General features: G+C 41.7%; 2 protein-coding genes across 8 annotated transcripts in view; one reads left to right on the top strand and one right to left on the bottom strand.

The window, feature by feature from the left end:
* ptpro (protein tyrosine phosphatase receptor type O) overlaps positions 1–7,726 on the top strand; it is a 56,685-nt gene extending 48,959 nt beyond the window's left edge. For 5 of the 7 annotated variants that reach the window (XM_044186749.1, XM_044186748.1, XM_044186746.1 and 2 more), the window contains 5 exons: positions 439–561; positions 1,450–1,604; positions 2,189–2,324; positions 2,657–2,781; positions 3,924–7,726. In XM_044186749.1, coding sequence (XP_044042684.1) covers positions 439–561; positions 1,450–1,604; positions 2,189–2,324; positions 2,657–2,761 — 519 coding nt within the window. In that variant the 3' untranslated portion in view covers positions 2,762–2,781; positions 3,924–7,726. Of the gene's footprint in view, positions 1–438; positions 562–1,449; positions 1,605–2,188; positions 2,782–3,923 lie in introns of all 7 variants that reach the window. The other 2 variants (XR_006376898.1, XR_006376899.1) reach the window with 1 other exon arrangement.
* Positions 7,727–8,894: 1,168 nt separating this feature from the next.
* The window catches only part of eps8a (epidermal growth factor receptor pathway substrate 8a), a 52,694-nt gene continuing 40,594 nt past the window's right edge, over positions 8,895–20,994 (bottom strand). The window contains 7 exon segments of the mRNA XM_044186752.1: positions 8,895–12,146; positions 16,220–16,352; positions 17,398–17,581; positions 17,988–18,231; positions 19,535–19,675; positions 19,778–19,889; positions 20,780–20,913. Of these exon segments, the coding sequence (XP_044042687.1) occupies positions 12,036–12,146; positions 16,220–16,352; positions 17,398–17,581; positions 17,988–18,231; positions 19,535–19,675; positions 19,778–19,889; positions 20,780–20,913 (1,059 nt within the window). The 3' untranslated portion in view covers positions 8,895–12,035.

The following is a 20,994-nucleotide window of genomic DNA, read 5'->3' as shown; positions in this document are numbered from 1 at the left end:
TATTTTGTGTTAATCTGAATAGTAACTGAAGCTGTCATGCAGTACAGTGAAGTGGTACCTGAGTCTGTGATTAAGATGCTAAAAGGTTGAAAAGAAACTCAAATGCTTTATTTAGGTTGTGCAGAAGATTTTCAAATTTTTCTAATCTTAATGAATCAGATCACTGTAATGTGAAAGAAGGAGCTCACAGAGAAATGCCGCCATGTTTTTAGCCTCTTTTAGGTCCTTTTGTAGACTTGAGGGCACTTTTCCCGTCTGGTTCTGATCACATGTTTAACATATTATCAGTTTATGGAGTATTTGTGTCAGAGGTTGCGTTTTCAGCTCGTTCTGCTGCCCCCGAGGGGACAAAACAATTAATGCAGCTTTAATTTTCCGTGTGATTTACAGGAAAAGGTATCTACTGATCTCTGAGCGACGTGTGTTGTGTTTTTCCAGGTGAAGTGTGATCACTACTGGCCGTTCACAGAAGAACCTGTGATGTACGGAGAGATCAGTGTGGAGATGCTCTCTGAGACCGAGTCTCCAGAGTGGACCATCAGGAAGTTCAGACTGGGATATGTGAGTACCAGTTCCTCAACCTCAAACCTGCAGGTCCACTACTAACCACTAGAGGCTGCTCTAAAAAAAACAGACTGTACATCGTAGAAAAGGTTTCAGTCGTAGTCGTCTGGACGCTGTTTTCAGAATCAAGACGTTTCGGCTCCCATCCGGAAGTCATTCTCAATTGTGAAAATGGTCTGAGAACTCAGAAATTTAAGCTACTCTGTGTTACATAAGCCCCGCCCTCAGGGAGGAGTCTACCTGAGTATCTGCTGTTTACCCTGCCTAGTTTCACCTGAAATTGACCTAATTGTTTCCATGATGGCCCAGTAATCAGCAATCAGGCCTAGTGTTTTCTGAGATTAAACCGGCAGTAAAAGGACACAGAGCAGAGAAGATTTGGACAAGAAACCTGACCCAGATGCTCAGTGAAAGGATCAGGAAAAACAACTCAAGAATAGACAATTTGAAGAACAGAACAGAATTTTTGCAGAAGAAGTTAACAAGCATTGTCCCAGAAGAAATCCTCGAGAGAGTGATGGATTTTACACAGATAGCACAACATCGGAAGAGCAAGGAACGGCAAATTAAGAAATTTAACATCCTTTTGAATAAGAAGAATCTGGGAAAGGACCAGCACAACAGCAGATACTCAGGTAGACTCCTTCCTGAGGGCGGGGCTTAAGCAACACAGAGTAGCTTAAATCTCTGAGTTCTCAGACCATTTTCACATTTGAGAATGACTTCCGGATGGGAGCCGAAACGTCTTGATTCTGAAAACAGCGTCCAGACGACTACGACTGAAACCTTTTCTACGATAGACCACTCCTGCACGAATGAGGGACTACACCGTCCCAGACTGTACATGGATTTCCTGTAAGATCTGGTCTTTGTCTCCCCCTGCAGGCCGATGAGACTCAGGACGTCCTCCACCTGAACTACACCTCGTGGCCGGATCACGGCGTCCCCACGGTCAACGCCATCGAAAGCATCCTGCAGTTCGTCCACATTGTCCGTCAGCAGGCCAACAGGACCAAAGACCCGGTCATAGTGCACTGCAGGTCAGGATGGGACTCTGTACTGGATCGTACAGAGCTCCGTAAAACTAGATGAAGTTTGTGCTAGCGCCCCCTGGATCTGTAATGTTTATTACGCAGCAGAAAACAAAACTTATGGCTTCAGAATGGAGACAACTTTTCTTAGATTTACTCGAGAGGTAAAAACTGTAACGTTTGTTGTTTCCTTCATCAAAAAGGTTAATCCTGTACGGTGGCCATTTTAGGACATTTAAAAAAAATGACTTAACCAAATGATTTCATTTAGAATGTAAACAAAGTGTAGACAAGTTACCTGGCCTGAACCAGGAAGTGAATCTGTAACATGAGAACTTGTAAGGTTCGTTTTTATTGAACACTGACTCTCTTCATCTTGTTACTCAGCGTTTTTATTGGCACAGCCGACTCCTTCTACAGGAAACCTGAATAACCAGATTACTCACAGAGCAGGAAGAAATCTCATCCTGACACTTACAGCCATAAAAATGCAATTAGACAGATGATGTAATGTCCATTATGTCATCCATTTGACTCCCGGACCGTGTGGTTCTCCTAATAACAGCAGAGCTTTTGTGTCTGTGGTTGTTCAGTGCTGGAGTCGGCAGGACGGGGACCTTCATCGCTCTGGATCGTCTGATGCAGCACATCAGAGAGCACGAGTTCGCAGACATCCTGGGGATGGTGTCTGAGATGCGTTCACACCGGCTGTCGATGGTCCAGACTGAGGTGAAAACATTCAGGGCGTTTCCAAACCTGGAGTTTGTTTGCTCTGGTCTGAATCAGAGGAAGACTTGGTTCAGTTCCTTAAATGAAGTGAACCAAAATGCATCAGTAAAAGCCGGGAGAGAGAGAGAAAGTGTCTTTCTGCTAGCTGTTAGCAACTGTTAAGCTCAAACTTAGAGTTCGCCTTGTAGTCGGGTCAGATCACAACTGAACCAGAGTCTGATCCAGCCCGACTAAACAACGCAGGTTTGAACCCGAAACCGTTTCTCACGTGTCGTCTGTGATTGGTCAAATAGTGAGTTCAGCCCACAGATATCAGTGTTTCTTCTCTGTAGGAGCAGTATGTGTTCATCCATCAGTGCGTCCTGTTGATGTGGCAGAAGAAGAAGCAGCAGTCCATCACCTCCGATGTCATCTACGAGAATGCCAGCAAGACATAAAGATGGCGGCTCCTCCAGACGTGAGTCAGCTGACAAACACAACATCCAATAAAAAACTAACGGTACATGTTTATTAACACTCAGCTGACAGATCTGAAGACAATCGAGTGGGAATTAATTCTTTATTTTGCGAGGCCATCATTTCCTGGAAAGAATATAAACTGGAGCTAAGTGTCAGCGGTGGAAGAAGTACTCAGTCAAAGTAGTATACCAGTGTTGAAATACTTAAAGTGCCCACTATAGGATTATAATTATTGATGCATTCGTCATTTGAATTACTTTATATTCTGCTGGGTAGCTCCATCTGTAATAATATAATTTATCTGCAAAGGAACTAATGTCATGTAATGATAAATGGAGTGGAAGTACTTGACCCACAAATATGCATAACCTACTTTAGTTTCACACGTTTGTGACTTGCGTCCTGTTCGTACGGCAGCAGGTCTGTAACTCCAGGGTGCACGGTGGCAGAGCGGCTACAGCTCCTGCCTCCCAATAAGGAGATCGCCAGTGGGTTCGATTCCCGGACTGACCAACATCACACAACTCTGGGTGGAGTCTGCATGTCCTCCCGTGTTACCGTGGGTTCTCTCCGGTTCTCCGGCTTCCTCCCACCGTCTGACATGCATGTGTAGGTTAATTGATAACTCTAAATTGCCCGTATTGAATGAATGTGTGAGTGAATGGTTGTCTGTCCTTGTCTGTGTCTGTGTTCGCCCTGCGACGAGTTGGCCACTGTCCAGGGTGTGCCCTGCCTAAGGCCCGAAGTCACTGGGATAGGCTCCAGTCACCCGCATGTCAACGGGGACCAAGCGGTAGAAAATGGATGGATGGATGTTCTATACTGATTATATACTCTCTATAATATGATAAATAGGGGGGCGTAAGTAAAGTGTTAGCAGCAAGTCTTTATTTTACGGCCAAATTATTGGAAATTACTATGAAATTATTAGGCCGTTACGGACCTGTGAGGTGAAACTCTACGAGTTACCTTTAATTCCAGCATCCTGCGAGGCGGCGTCTCCTTGGTTCTGATTGGCTGAAAGGACGGTGACATTCGTCCGCGCAACGAATCAACACGAGATGTTCTCAGATGTTTCGTTTCAAACCAGTTCAAACATCCGGACGAGACTAAATTAATTACCTTCTCCTTGTCTTGCAGGCTGCGAACACACCCAACCTCCTGTGCTTCAGGCATCCATTCTCTGCAGAAGAAGATCCGCTTCATCATCAGTATCAAAAACAAAACAGCAGAACATCTCGACGACACAAGAGGAAGAATCCAGTTTTTTGTTTGAATTGGTGTTAAAGCATGGGATGGAGTTTTGCCTTAAGGAGCCTTCACTGACTGACCAACATGTTGAACCACAACCCTGCCCTCTGAACTGGACTGATATCACGTCAACGTGGGGTCGGAGGAGCGTTAACGAGCTCCGTCCTCGTTCTGACGACGCGAGGCGGCGAGTCGGTGGAGCCGAGTCAGCAGTTTTTCCATTTTATTTGTTTTTTTAATCTCAGGAGTAGCTGAAAAACCAGCAAGCACACTGGCCTCTTCCTCCGCTTCAAAAGTAATTTATCATCCGTTAGTTTTAGTTTTTTGCATCGTTACAAGTGTTCGCCTTCCCGCAGTGTGCAGCTTTCCTGGCTTTTTGCGACACCGGAGTCGTAGGCGGTAGATTGCGACGTCACACTGCCAAACATGGGACTACAACATGTCGATTATTAAAAACGCCGACTGCTCTAACGTGCAAACTAACTGCCAGGACTGCTGCACAGATAATATTCACGAAAGAACCCAGCAAGCATTCGACGGACTTCTGGAGACTGAGCACAAAATTTAACGTTTCGGGATGTTGAAGCTGATAACTGATCAGTGAGGTGCTGTTTTTTAATTGAACGCTAAAAACAAACCGGCATCGTGGTTGGACGTAATGTTTCGGTCCCGGTTGAAGACGCCACCGTCGTAAAACTTCGGTAAAAATGTGTATTAGCTTTTGCTGCAGTTTGAACGAACTTAACGTTCCAGATTTCAGCTTCACAAACTGTTTTATCGGGAAAGTCTTTTGGTATCGACTTCGTCCGTGAAGTTAAACGTCTGAATGTTTGCTGGGTCTGCACGAGAACTGAGGGGAACGAACGCCTTTCTGTGGAAACACGAGTGCCTCACGCTGCCGGGTCAGTTTAGACGCTAGAGCCTGTGGTTGTAGAGCTGTAGTTTGTATTTGCACTGAGGCCTCGGAGCTGCCTGACCTGCTGACAGAAGAAGAGTTTCTGCTGCTTCTGACTGTGGAGGACTGACTGTACAGCCGTGTCGATCGGTATTCGTCCCGTCCCGCGAGCTCTTTCTAACGAAGGATCTCGCTCTGAAGACGTAGCTTAACTTTAGACTAGCGGAGAGGTTTGTCATCTCATCGGCTGCAACAACCAGCAGAGAAATGGATCGTATCTGAAGACAGAGGAGAGACTATTACTCAGACCGTTGAACTGCCAAAACCACCAAGACATTATATCAAGACCTGATAAGAGTTTCCTTCAAGTTGCTGAAAAATGACAACAACATATCTCCAGCGCCGGCCCCAGCCACACCAACTTAAAGCTGCACCTAGAAAACAATAAGAAAATGATAAGTTTCGGGTTTTAAAACCCCAAATTTGATATTTCTCACTTACATTTTCTACCTTAATCCCAACATTTGGTGTAATTACCACATAAACCAAAATACATGTCTCCTGTATTGGAAAAATGTTGGCATTGCACGCTTATGATTCTTGTTTTAAACCCTAAATTGTGTTTACTCCCAAAAAATGGTTACAGTCCCAGTATTCGGGAAACGTAAGCTTTTGGTTTTGCCCAAACACCAACATTTTGTAACGTGCTGCCTAAATTTGTTAATGATTGGGGTTAGTTTGGGGGCAGAACCATAAAAATGCTAGGAGGACATTTTGGAATTTGAGTGTTAACGTTAAAAACTTAGTTTGGTTGTTTTGGGGCCTGAAGCTTTGATGGTGGCTCAGGCCGGCTGCATATCTCTGTCTTAAACACACGACTGCTGTACAGAAAATAGTTACGAAGCCATTTTCTGAAGCGTCTGTTAGTTATCAGATCAACTTATTTACAGTAATTTAGTTAGTTAATTTTCCATCTTTCTACTGAACATTTGACTTGAAGGGCAACAGAAAACATTTCTCACCGCGTTGACGACTGTAGAGAAGATTTACTGAACAGACGAGAGCGGCCGACCTCTTTCAGAGTTTTACACTCCATTCAGGAAGTGCAGGGTGTCGTCAAAATAAGAGCCAAGAGTTGAGCGGCTTTCCTTTGTGGTGCGCACGCATTTAAATTTACTGCCAACAATCCTCTTCCAAGTAAAGTCACAACACTCGGCCTGTTTTACGTCAGCATTGTTGTAGAAACGTTTTTGTGCATCGTGTTAATACTCGAAGTATAAATACAGATTATCAGTGTTTTTTTTTTTAATAAGCTAAGTTTAGTTTTAATTAACTAAATACTTTAATCTGGTCTTAAACAGAATCAAACATATATAAAAAAAAGTTTGATCAGAACAAATTTTAAATCCCTAAGAATCCAAACAAGTGGAATTACAGAGTTTCCCCTCGGGGATCAATAAAGTATTTCTGATTCTTTCTGAAATAATTAAAGAAAAACCTATTTTTGACTGTTTGAAAAAATGTTTTTTGAGTAAATCAATGACACTAAAGTGTCGACTTGTAAAGTGATTCGTCCAAATCAGGCATCAACTTTCTGTAACGAACTAGTGCGTTACGTTAAAACCGGAACAGTTGGTACCTGCACCACAAATAGCCAATTTTGGCATAATTCCCAAATTTTAGTAAAATTTGCTTCACTCACAAAAGTTAATGTAGCTCCTGAAATTTGTTCTCCTGGAAAAAAATTTGGTAATGAGCCCCAAATACTAAATTATAAATTAATTCATTGTTTTGACCACTTTGTAACTAAGTTGTTAAAAAAAAAAAAAGTCAAATCAATGACTGTGTGTAGAAAAGCCAGCTGTTATAAATCTGTTATAAACCCAAAATATCGTAAGTTCCCCGAAGATTTGTCCAAACATTTGGTATAGCAATCCCAAATATTTCATTCAATGAAAAGCCATTTGACACGTCAGTGTTGATTTGTAAAATAATTTGTCGTTGTGGCCCTTTGGTTTAAACTTGGGACCCCAAATCCTCCCTAAAGCTCTGATTTAAAAAATGATCGATAAGGAAAAGCTGCTTCTGACTGCTGTTTGTTGTTTTGACCTCACCTTGCGTCCAATTCGTCAAAGAAATGAATGAATGTGCGTAAAGAGGCCGCTGGACACTTCAGTGTTGACTTGTAAAATGATTCGTCATTGTGGCCTTGTGGTTCAAACACCTGAAGTCTTTACCTGCTCGTTGGTCCGGTCCTTTGGTCGCCACTCGATCTGAAATAGTTACATTTCACTGTTAGATATCAAATGTACTGTACATACTACTACTGCTTAACTATTCTGTTTCTACTCGTCATTACAAAAGTAATTCTTGTGGAAATGTTGCTTTAGAGGTTTGTTTTTTAAAAAGTTGTTGTATATGTAAATCATCATTACCTGAGCCAGAAGCTAAGTTCTCTCATCAGTACGACGGTTCGGTTTTTGGGGCTTTGGCGTCGACGTTCGGAGACTCGGCTGTTTGGGAAAACGTCACGTGGACTCGGAGAAACGCACTTCGGCACGACTGTCGAAAAGATTTACTAAATAAAAACTGACAGACGATGTCCGAAAGCTCAGCACTGTACACTCTTCTACAATTCTTTCTCTTGCTTAGTGTGTGTCCAGTCAAACTCGTTCGTCTTTGGTGCCATTCTTGTGCATTGTGTCACTTAAAATTTGAGGGATGATCTCGAACTCGGATCATCGTCACAGAGTTTTAATGTGTGTGCGTGTTGGAACAAAATAAAATGTTGCAGTTACATTTGTCGTGTTTCACTTTCTATGTACAAACTACAACATGATCCCTGAGTTTAATTACACCAAAAACATTACTTTGGTACATTATTTTAGGAGGAAATCTAATTGCGGTCATTTTCTATATATTAAGCCTGTGTTGGTGGTCTGCACAGAACAGAATCGGATAAAATAATGCAGTTTTTTGATGTTTCAGTCCTCCGGAGTTTGAACCTGTCAATAAATCAAGTCAGGTTCGAAGTTGGCAAACTTTTTTATCCCACAGTTATTACGTTTTTACATTAGCGGTTTTTGGAATAAGGCTGTAACGTAACAAAACGTGGACAAAGTGAAGCGCTGCGAATACTTTCCGGATGCACTGTACTTCCTCCTTTGATCCCGTCATAATTACTGAGGCCACTAGAGGTCGCCGCCTAACGAGAAATGTAACTGCGTCCTGGCTACGTGAGTTATATATGAATTCTAGTGCGTTACTTTTCGTAGGTATAACTACGAAATATCTTATATCTACAGAGGGAGCGGCTCCCCTTCCACGGAGGCCGCCATGTTTCTACAGTAGCCCCGAACGGACAAACCAAACACTGGCTCTAGATAGGGCTGTTTGCATTTTGCGGCTACCATAGTTTCTAATTGCAAACTGCAATTTCACCACTAGATGCCACTAAATCCTGCACACCGGACCTTTAAAGATTCCTACAGCTCTGTTACGTACACTCACCTTCTGAGCTACTTGCTAGCTAGCTAGCTACCCATCTGACTCGGGGGGACGGCCCATTGTTCCAAAACCCCAATAGTCCGAAACGATGTAGTAAACTGGCACATAGTGAGCACATTATTAACCGCAATAGCTGCTGCCGACAGTATAGCGAACAAACTAAAACTTTGGCCTCTTACAGCTTGTTAAAACAACGTTATTATATATCCATTGAACAAATTAAGCCACAAATGCTTTCTAAACACAAGCTGCCATTCAAGAACTTTGTCTAAACTGGCGATATAATTTAAAGTAACCATCAATAACTATCTAATCAAAGAATAAGTAAACAAGATTATGAACCTTACCAGACGTTCAGGAACGACGTGTTGATGTTTGCTGCTCAGCACAACTTAAAACTGGGTTTCGTCCTCACAGACGTCAAGGTCAGGGACTATAAACTCAAAGATGACATGAAATTATTTTTGTAAAATGTTTTATTGCAGAATGAGCAGATTTATATGGAAAAGGCACCATGAAAACTATACAAATACACATACAAATGCATTTTTTTGTAGTGAATTCTCTCTAACGTTTCTTTCCGATTGGCTACGAGGACAGTCCACTAAATACAGAAACTTTACTCTCATTAACAACAGTGAACTACTCAGCTTTAATCAGTGTAACTACAGCGTCGTTCCACAGTTCAGACAACAACTTCTTCATTCATCTTTTCCACTGTTTACTTCCGTTGCACTCGAAAGTGGAAAACTAAAATCGGTACAATCGATGCCACAGTGAGTCAAGAATGTACTGGCGAATTTTTGTACATCTTTATGCAAGCATACAGTATACATACATATTTATATTTTAAATATATAATATTTTCTCCAGCTAGTCCATGATCCGGTGTTTGTGCTAACTTCTAAACAGATTTTGGTTTCCGATTTTTGCGAGACAACATTTACAGATGAAGAGTTTTCCTTAAATTCTCAAATAAAAGCCTGTATTTGAATAGTGGAAGAGTCTGAGGCACGAATAAATAAACGTCAGGTAAAAAATACATTCAACTTAGAGGGGTAGAATTACTTTAAATTTAATATGGTGTACGTTACAAAAGAGTAGCGTCAGGTCGTTTAGCGTTTTTGTTTTCTGTAGAAGGTAATCAGAGCAACTTGTTCTCTCTACATATACATTTCACTCTTTTTTTAAATTGTTGTTAAGTTACCCTCAGTGTCACTTTTGTTCACATTTAAAAACTAGAAGGCTTTTAATATGAAAAATCTGTGCAGGAAGTGTTGCGTTGAAGGCTACACCTGATCGGTATCGGCCACGATGTACAGTTTCTCTGTCGAGGTCGTCAAAGTTCGAGGTTTCCTCGATCAGTTACGTTGACGTTTCACACGTTAAAAAGGTAAACGGATTTTAAATCTGGGAAAGGAGAGCGTTTTTCACAGAGTGGCGAGTGTGGCGTGACTCTGATGTTCATTATGCCGAATTTATCAAGAAAACAGGTAAACGAAGCGTTGAGTTTAAATCACCTGGGCAGCAGTGAAAATAAAAGGCCTGGTTCTCTGCAACTGATGCGACTATTTGAGAATTTACGGTATTAAAAAAAATACATTTTTGTCCCATTGGTCAACTTCCTGAAGCGATGACGTGTTTGTTTGTTATGCATGTGGGGTGACGGCGTCTTTGCTAACGCAGCTTTATTTTGAGTTAAAGTTTGAGCGCAGCGCGAGCTGAGAGAAACACACTGCGTTACTTTTATCAGCGAACAGAAACCGAACGCTTCGGTTTATTTTAGTTTCGGTCCAAATTGAAAAATTTGTGTGTGCAAGTTTCACGTGAGATGAAATTCGTCACGTTCAGTTTCGCTTTGGAAATCTGACATTTCAGTCGCGGCTTGTAAAATAGCTTACGGGATCTAGATCTTGTGACTGCAGGAGGTACTGCAGCACCGAGCGCTCGGTTTTTACCTGGTTTGTATTGAATAACGGCAAAAACCTTCTTCGTCGGCGTAAAGCGTGTTTTTTAGCCTGAGAAGGTTGTCGACCATTCGCTGAGTTTGTATTTTGTGCCTGTAATACTTTTTATGAGACTTTGTTACACCGCATGATGGTCCTGGATCAGGGCCACCTCTGACCAGACCAAGCTTTAAGTAGTCAAACATTAAACCATAGTCTGCCTTAGTTTTGTATAATCTATAAGTTCTACATTTTGTCCACTAAACCGCTGCACATCATTTAAGATTAGTTGCTGTTCTACGACTGAACGCTAAACGTTAGCATGAAGCTTCCTGTCGCTCTGCACAGCGAATGTCTTCGTTAATGGCGTGTTTGTCGACACGTGATGATGTAAGATGACCAACCTGTGATTCTCAAATCATTTCCCAGGTTTGATTCTTCACTCGCCTCTGGCGGAGAAACCTTTACGTTTATTATTTATTGTGCAAAAATGCTCATCGCCAAATCTAATAACATCAACAAACTGTTTGTGATTGTGTCACTAACTCTAAACCACATGATGCTCATAAATTAGACATTATAATAAAGTTATTGTGCATTTTAAGAAAAGGATTTAGCTTTTTCAGTCGATCAGTTCTATTATATTAAGTTCTTTAAACTTTTGATACAACCATAAAATAAAAAAGATTATATACTATGAATATCATAACTCTTTTGGCCAAAAAATCTAAAATGTACAGTTATATTTATCAGTCTATTCATGTATTTCCTAGAACAATATATTCAAGCCAACATTCATTTCTTTTGTTTTCTACACAAGACAAACCATCAACCCGTCAGCTGTGAAGTACCAGCTCCAGTTTATGCCTCGTTTAGTTTCATTACATTCAAGTTCAACATCTGCTTTTCTGAAAGATGAATCTGACGACCCCAGATGGTCGTTTAACACTCGCCTCAGTTTTTAAGGTATTTCCAGAGTCCTCAGACTCTCCAGAGCACCTAAAGTCCTGAAAGATCGTGTTCGCACATGATACAGTATGTAAAGTATTACTTACTTATAATTACTGCGCACAAAGTATTATCTTGCGGGAACAAGATACTACAAAGCAGCAGTGAGGATGAGGATGATGGGGAAGAGGAGGCGGGGCTGGATAGTGCCACGGACTCCTCGCCACGCCACAGATTCTGGAAATACTTTGGAAACAGCAGTCAGTGTTGTGTCTTTCAGAAAAGCTAATGCTTAACTCCGCGACTCCACGTCACTGATGCACGAGGCACGAACTGGAGCCGCCAGCCTGCCAGCCGTTAACATTAATACTGAGAGGCTCTTTGGAAAATGAGCTACTGAGCAGCTTTTCTTCATTTTTTAACCAAGAAAACAGCGTCCAGAGTCCACAGAGTGTTCACGTGAACTTCAGGCAAACATGGCAGAATATTCTCTGTGTGTTTTGAACATACTGGACGCTCCAAAAGTCAGTCGGCTGGTCGTTCTTTACGTTTTCCTACGGAGACGAGCTGAGGAGTTCCTGCCTGCGCCGCATGATCTCCACAAACTCTGCGCGGTCGGCCGCCGCCTGCGAGAAAACAGCAGGCTTGAAAAAAATAAAAATGAAAGAAAGGAGGAAGGAAGGGAGGGAGGAAGCAATGTGGAGCTCAGTGGGTGCTGCCTTCATCAAAAGACTCCACCCCTGAATCACAGGTGCTGGCTGCGAGTTTCTCCTGCCGCCTCCTCATGATCTCCTGGAGCTCAGAGCCCGAACTCTTCTGGAGACACAGAGAGACAAAAGACAGAAGGAGGAAAAAGAGTACAGAAGCAGAGACAAACAGCTGGTTAGACGGTGAAACGCAAACAGAAAATGGAAATCTTCATTTCTTGCTGCCTCTGAAGCGACTGAGCATCTTTGCCAACGATCTAGTGAGCGTCTCCGCTGACACTCAGAAGATTTTATCAGCAAACAACACGAGAAAATCTTCCGGTCAACCAGAGTCTAACAGGCCGGCTGTGGTTATATGGGCTTAAACAATAATATGGACTCCATGTAAACTCAGCCAGCGGCCTGAACCGACCTCAGGAAGCCTTCGGTGGCTGCCGCTGCGAACTGTAAAGAGCAGGTGGATGAAAGTATCAGGGTGCATGCTGGGTAACAGGAGTACTTCCAAAAGTGGTCGCACAAAGATGTTACACAAAAAATGTGCAAATAAATACCGATGGTTTTAAAACTTTGTTTAAAGTAGGATTAGTATGGAGGACAAAACATGACTCATCAAAAAACAAATACATAAACAGAATAAGTGCTTAAATAAAAACAGAAATACATATATGAATAAATGCTGAAATGAATAGAAATAATTATGTGCATAACTAAATTAATAAATAACTGTTGGTCATTAAGCAGGACATTATTCCCTTTGAATTATTGCCATTTTGCCGCATTTCTACAAATCTACATTTACCACTTCCTGAATTTCTACTTTTATTGTTTTTGTATGTAGAAATGTAGAAACAAAATTAATAAAAGTATAATATAAAAAACACATAAATCGCCGAAAGTAGAAATGTTAAAATGTAGAAATTAATTAAACATTTATTTATTTCCAGATTAATCACCAACATTTATGCATTTATTCATCATCATTTATGTATTTATTGGTAAATAAGTCACCTTTTGTCCTCCTCGGATTAACACTTTTCTTTGCTGCTCAGTGTTTTTGGATTTTGAGTCTTTGTGCAACCAGCTGATTCTGTCAGAGCTTTAAACGCCGATCAGAGATCCAACATGACTTTTATCAATGACACAAACTACTAGTTTCTACTTACCAACACTGAACGGTCAATACTTCACATTTTGGCAAGCTACTATTTCTAAGGTCAACAATGATATGGACGTAAACTGTCGATATAACTGATGACAAAAACTACTAAAACTAAGAACCAGGTTGTAAAAAGATGAATTTTTTCCTTTAAATAACTTTTATTTAATAGTAAATGTGTGACTTGGTGCGGCCATGTTGGAACAACTTGTACAATTAGCTGACTGCTAATCAAAGCTAAGCTAGCACACAGAACACAGGTTTGTCTCTTTAGATCTCATTCCAGCCAAGAGAAGATCTACATCCTGGTCTCTACGGAGGGGGGGCGGGGTCAGAGGGCAACAGGTGAGGGTCAACAGGAAGTGGAACATTCTGGAGCTGGTTCATTCAGGGAGTTTAAGGAGGACTAACGGTACAGCCACAGCAGGAAGACAAATACTGGCGCTACCTTAAAATGCTGCTACACATGAAACGTCTGGAGCTTCGTTCTGACGGCCAGATTCAGGAATTTATATAGAACTTTATCGGTGGGACAATCAGATATTAATGCAGAGGTGGGACAAAGACAGTGTTTTACAAGTCTCAAGTCTGGACTATGAAGTCCCCAGTCAAGACAGGTAAGTCCCAAGTCAAAACCAACAAGTCCCAAATGAAGACGAGTATATCCCAGGTCCCAAGTAAAGACCAAACAAATAGCAAGTCCAGACCAACAAGTCCTAAGTCAATGCAGATAAGTCTCAAGTTAAGTCCTGAATCGAGACCAACAAGTCCTAAGTCAAGCAAGTGGATGTCAAGTCATTCCAACTGAAAAGGCTGAAGTCCAAGTAAAGTCAAGAATAACTGGAGTTAAAGTCAAAGTTCACTTGCGAGTCTTTCTTGATTTTGTTTTGAAGTTGAGTGTAAAGTCATCAGATTCGTGCCGGAGGTCCACACCTCTGATTAGATCTGCAGCAGCTCTTTATGCACTTCTTCACTTTCTATTTACACATCTGAAGTGTCGTCTCTTTGAAGCCCGAGAGCATCAGACAGTTTGAGTCTTACATCTGACGGTGTCACCTTAAAAAGTTTCAGGCATTGTTCCTTTTAAATCTGGCCAACAGAACGAAGCCACGAACATCCGTTAGTGAACACGATACCTTAATGAATGTGGTAACAGATTCAGAAGATCAAAGGAGGCTCAGAAGTAAACCTGCAGGTGGAAATAGACACCACACACCAGACCTTGCCAGAGTTGGGGGATAGAAAGCTTAAAAGACAAAGAAGACCCTCCACAGACCTGCAGCTTCCAGGCACAAACACACTGCAGGTGACGGGGACCAGATCCGTCGGACATATGACCCGACGAGCTCACCTTTTAAACGTGAAGACAAGAACAGAGCGCCCGCTGGGTGTCCGGGGGAACGTTTGGATAAATCTCTCCCTCAAATTAATGCACCAAATATGGTCACTGCATTCGCTCAAATTACTAATTTGTTTACCTCAGAGTCAATAAGTTCCTCATTATGTGATTTAGGCACAGTTTGTAAAGTCTGATTTTAGGCGCTGATGCTGGTTTGAATCCACTGTCCCTGTTTAAACTGTTTAAGCCTTTATATTGTACACCTGTAGCTGTTGGGGATTTTATTTCTTAGCTTTCCTTCCATTCTTTTCTTTTCCCAGCGAAAACAGGCTTTCATAAATGACGGTGATTAAAAAAAAAAAAATCATAAATTAAGTACTTTGTGCCACGACAGCTATTTTATTTTTGCAGCCACAGTCCCTCTTCCCCAGGTCCCTGCATCTCTATGGTTGTTCTCCACCTGTCCACCAGATGTCCTCAGACTTTCCCATAAACCCTGCTCACCTTTGTCTCATTCTCCAGTCACCTTGTCTGTGTTTATACCAGCCCCCCCCCAGTCAGCTGCCAGATCGCCAGTGTTGCTTCGTGCCTTCGCTCTGCGACCTGAACCTGACTGCACCTTCGCTCTGCCCCCGTCCCGCTAACCTGTGGATTCTCTGCTGCTCCTGTTTCGTCTGGCTGCCTTCACCTGGAAACTCATGAATCATCATTCTGCCGTTAAAATCACTGAGCTGTCCCTTTTCCTTGCTGCCTTGTGCAAACCCTGAGCCAGAAGACACTCCGGGCCAGAAGGTGGAGATAAACCTCCTAAACCCCGTCCGACCACCGGAACACGTCAGAACTTTTATTAAAGAGACACATTAAAGGGCAAAGCACCAGATTTACTTTCACATAACCGCTAACAGATGAGGAAACCCATTAGCACTGAAGTCCTACATCAGTCAGCGAGGGTGAAAATGTTTCTTTGAGCTCGTACCTGTTTGCTAGTGCTCGTGTTTGTCTGATGAACCAATCAGCTGCCTGGAAGCTAACATCCATAAAAACAACATCATACAAAACATCTCATCTAAAAACGGCTCTTAAACCCAGAAAAGCTTTCCTGAACTCTGTGATGTAACTTTACACAATTCATTCTCACGGCTAATTAACCATCACTTCATTAATAATAAGTAATTTTTCTGGTTCCAGGGTTCAGACAATGTTTGTTTTTGGAAGCTGATACTGATATTTTGAATTCTCTTTAACTTCTCAAATGTAAAAAGGAAAACTTGTTGCAGAGAAAAACACGATGTCAGCAGCAGATTTAAGTTAAAATAAATAACTTTAAATAAAGGAAAGCTAGTATTTTTATATTTTCTGAACTTACAGGTCGCTCTTCTGTATCTCAAGAGTCTTCAGGGTTAAATAAAAGGTTAAATTACGTCTCTCTGACACGTCTGGGCATCGGTTGGTGTGGCGCTACGTGACACGCTTGTTGTGTGTTTTACTTAACGTGTTGATGCTAAGGATATTAGCGTGTTAGCATGCCATGTTGGTGGAATCCTCTTAATGGAGGTTGAAACGACACACAATCTTTACCCATGAGTTAAGACGAAAGATTATATTTGATAAAGAATATTCTGATAATATTTTAAGTTTTACGCCGTTTTTCCTGTCGGTGACATCGTGTTTGACCTTTGACACCCACCTCCAGCGCGGCCTTCTGGACGGTGACCTGGCTGAAGACTCGAGCGCCGTCGTCGGGACAAACCGTCCTCAGCTCCTCCTTGTTGAGAGAGAACAGCTGAGCTCCGGTCAGGACGCCGAGGCTGGTGATGGTGCTGCAGGGGGGAAACGCCCACAGTCAGCTCTGACACACACCTGCACACACCTGCACACACCTGGACACACCTGGACACACCTGGACAGGTCGTCAGTGATTTACACGTTCACCCAAATTAGTTTTTTTGAAACCAGATCGATGCTTCACATCATATTTCAGAAACCTGCGAGTGGCGTCAGAGATGAGGAGATGCCAATAAATGTAGTATTTAAAGCTGAATTGATTAGTTGATCAGCAGAACGTTAATCATTTAAAAACGTCGCCCTGGACTCAGAAAATGAATCGTTTGATCTATAAAATCAGTTTCTGAGTGTGTGACTAATCGACAGAATCAATGATGGATATAATATGGAGGCCAGAAAAGGCCGTAACAACTGAACACCTGCTTGGGAAATTTTACTCCTGAATTGATTTGGTCTAAATTAAATCCAAGTCGTCCGGTTTTCAAATTCAGCTGTCGGGAGTTTCCAGCTGCTGGTTTGAGCGTCTTGGATCACGTGACAGATGTAACCTGATAACCTGATATCCAGCGAAAATGCCTCAACCTGCCATTAATTTCTAGATGTTGAATTTTACCAACTTGAATATATTTCACTTTATTCTGTCTGAACACTTCAAATCACGTTTCTGACTTCGCACAACTTGAAATCACTAAAACCTTTACACATTAATTCAGACAGATGGTTTTTTAAAGTAAATGAAAAGTAAGTGGTACGAAAATTTCAACACTAAATATTCAGTAGTTATTAAATTTTAAAGTTATGTATTCAGTTGCTTGTAAGAGTCAAATTATTATGGCCTCTCTTTGCTCCATAATCATCTCCGAGTCTTCAAAATTAGAATTTTCTACAATTCTGACTTTTAAAAAGTGAAAATTTGACTTGAACTGTCATCATTTTGTTTTAATGTCATAACTTTTACTTCCAATCTCGTAATTATGACTTTGTTATCTTGTAGTTTTGCCTCCATTCAGGCAGAAACAGGCTTCCACAGGTCAGTGGCGTTTCAGATTTCCCCGCAGTTAACGGCACAAAGAGACTCACACTGGACTGAAGCCTTTGGCCTCCAGCCAGGCTTTGACCTCGTCAGGCGACGAGTCGTAGCTGATGCTGAAGGACGGCAGGCTGCCGCCGCGAGACGGAGCCTGAAACTTCTTCTGAGCGCTGCGACCCAAAGTGAGTCTGTGCATCAGCTCGTCCTGAACCTCCTCCATGTTGGACTTCCTGCCTGCGGGGGGACGACTGTTAGCAAACATCACACACAAACCGTTTGCAGTTTCACTGACGAGTATTAGATTTAATGTTTTAACATTTTGAGTCGCAATATTTCAAGAATTAAGCTCTAATAATAATAATAATAATAATAACTGACCTCTAAGCTCTAATATTATTCACAATGTTCAATCCCTCAAACTATCTGATCTAATAACATTTTTTCTCACTACTGTGAAAATATTACGACTTTACTCTTGAAACATTACGACCGATTTTATGACTTTGTTTAAATAATACCACTTTATTTTATTTCTGGAAATATTAAATTGCGACTGCGATTCTTGTAAAACCTGCGATGCTACAGAGTTTCTGACGTCTCCGCGACTCTGAAGAACATTTTACCGCCCTGCCGGACTCACGGTTGACGGGGGCAGGTCTCTGGTTGGCGTGGTCTCGAACGGCGACGCTGCCGTTGTCGCTGGACGTGGTGCTGTTCTGGCGGCTGACCGTGCTGCTGCCGGCCGGCTTGGGGGGCTCGGCGGCTGGAGGAGGCAGCGGCGGCGTGGGGAGCCTGGCGGGGGCCGCAGGGGGCGGCGTGGGAGCCGGAGGCATCGGAGTCGCTACCGGTTTACTGGGGATGTAGTCCGTCTTCGTTGTCTGCTTCTGACAGAGGACAGTTTTTATTTACAGATTTTACACTGAACTTTCTGCTGATTTACAGTCTGTACGCGTTTGGATAGAGACACATTTTCTTTTGGTATTTTCTCTGTTTAAGAGTCTAATTTTCAACACTTGTAGCCAAAACAACAGAAAATGTGTCACTGTCCAAATATTTACAGACGGCACTAAACCTGAAACATATAAAGTTCAATGTCTAAAGTCGTGTTGTCTGTTCGTTGTTTACCTCGTTCAACTCTCCCAGTAATTGCTGGAAACGTGAAATGAAACATAAAACATGGTAATGAGACAGTGAAACAAAATGTGTTACTCACAGCAGCAAACTCACTGCAGGGAAATCTACAAAACCTACTGACATTATTGTCCACACTGTCATTTAACTAAAACATACAGAATATATCCTAGAAAACTTCCTAAAAGGAACAATCTGACATTTAGTAAAATAATACCGTTAGCCATCTTACCAACAACCCGATTTGAGATCCAGGACTTGCTTAGCACAAACATTAAGTAGAGGGAAACTGCTAGCCAGTGTAGCTACAAACCAGCTAGCATTATCAATGTTATATTAGTAGTTAGTGTTTTGGTAATGCCAAAAGTGTCAGTAGCTCACTGACACCAGGACAAGCTTAGCCTAGCTTAAAACAAAGACGGGAAAGCAGGGGGAAACTGCTAGCCGTAGCTTAAAAACAGCTGGCATATCTAACATTATGCTAGTTGTTTATAGCTAGTTGCTGGTAGCTACACACAGGGAGCATATATCCAACATTATAATAGCTGTTTGTAGCTCACTGTTTGGTACAAATAGATATCATAACTAATGTTATGGTAGTTGTTTGTAGCTAACAAGCGTTAGTACCAGGACACGTTTAGCCTAGCTTAGCACAAAGACTGGAAGCAGAGGGAAACTGCTAGCCTTGCTGCATCGCGAAAAATAAATAAATAAATCCAACAACTCCGAGTCTGACTGATTTAACTAATCAGCATTGGAGCCATTTGTTGACCCACAAAACCAACAAATTAATCTTTTCCCCAAAATGTGAGACTGTTCCTTTACGGTCCACAACAAAGCACACAGGAGTTCGTAGAAAACTACCGGAAAACTACACTCTGCAAACTAAAAACACTCGTCACAACTCGCCATACCTTGAACAACTCAAACTCCTTCTTTGGCATCATAAGCTTCAGTTGTTGAACATCAAACACATGAACGGAGATGAGACGGTGAACGGAGAATGTGATTTATGACGAAACATCAAATGAACTCGGTGAAGTGCAGTCATCCTACCTGGATGGTGTGGCTGTAGATGGGCTCTCCTCTGCCGGTGATGTCCACTGCCTTGGTGATCTCCAGGATGTTGTTTGGCACGTAGCCGGACGCCCCGCAGCCGTTACGAACCTTCCACCACTGCTTCCTGTCGTCGAGAACCTGACAGACGCGCGTCAGGGGTTAAGACACCTGTGTGTATATTTGAGACTCACACACGAAATTAATTATTTATAAACCAGAGAGATAAATAAGAAAACAAACCTCGACCACCTCGTCTTTCAGGACAGACAGCTCCGTGTTGTTTCTCGCCACAAAGTCATATTTAGATTTGGCAAACAGTTTTGGTTGGCCTCTGCTGTCGGCATCAAAACTCCTGAAATATACCAACCGATCACAACATCGCTAATTATTGCTAATGACAATTATCACAGAAAAGCTACTGAAACGAGTATTCATCGTTAATAGTACAAATAGCATATTTTTAAACTTACTTTATGAAATATCTTTAATTAAAAATTTGTTTTTTTTTTTTTTTTTTTTTAAATCACAGCACACACAAAGCAACAACAAAGCGAATATTAACTCAATAACGAGGAGATCGGAGCTACCAAACGTCAGCTGTTTTCTGACGTTACCGATATTACCGCCGTGGAGAAGTGTCCCAACTTTAGATCAGGTTACTGAGAGAAAATGAAATTTAAAAAAGACGTGATTCGAGAGGTTTTCAGAGGTGAAGAAGACTGAATGAGGAGGAAGAAGATCAATCAGCGGAAGGAGAAACGTCTGAAATCGGTTTGGATCCATTTTCACGTTGAACAGCAGAAAATCAAATCACCCAGAATAAAGAGATTATCATAAACACATCAGTCAGAGAGAGGAACTCAGAGAGGCTGGAAATGTCTTATTCATCAATGAAATACTTAATATATACATTTATACTGAAATTAATACATAAATATTTAAAAATCAATAAATAAAAGAAGACAGGAATAAAAGCAGAAACAAACAAATTCATAAAGGTCTTTTGATTTATTTCTATATTTCAACAAATCTGTTTATTTTTCTGTTTATGAAAGAAATGCAGAAATAAATAAATGAATGTAAATGTATAGAAATTAAACAATTAATTACTGATTATTTCCTATTTCATTGTTATATTTATTTATTGATGAATAAGTCACACGTCCTCCTGCACAGATTAATGGGCAGTAAAGTGCTGATCAGGGATCAGTTCTCCAGGGCATCATGTGACCTCAGAGTTACCGGTCTACGTGGCGGCTGACGGCCTGTTTAAAAGCAGCCATGGCCGCGTCCTGATCCAGGATCTGCATGCGTTTGTAGGAGGCGTTGGAGAAGGCGTACCCGTCTGCAGGAGCGAACCTCTGCACCGCCGACTGCTGCACAAACACACAGGAAGTGAATTAAATATCAGCAACTTGTTCCTGGTATTAAGGAGGACGTGATGTGTGACAGTAAAG

Source organism: Siniperca chuatsi, linkage group LG23, assembly GCF_020085105.1.
Source record: "Siniperca chuatsi isolate FFG_IHB_CAS linkage group LG23, ASM2008510v1, whole genome shotgun sequence".
In the NCBI taxonomy this organism is placed as follows: Eukaryota; Metazoa; Chordata; class Actinopteri; order Centrarchiformes; family Sinipercidae; genus Siniperca; species Siniperca chuatsi.
The sequence above is the reverse complement of the archived record's forward strand: the minus strand, read 5'-3'. Positions and strand labels throughout refer to the sequence as shown.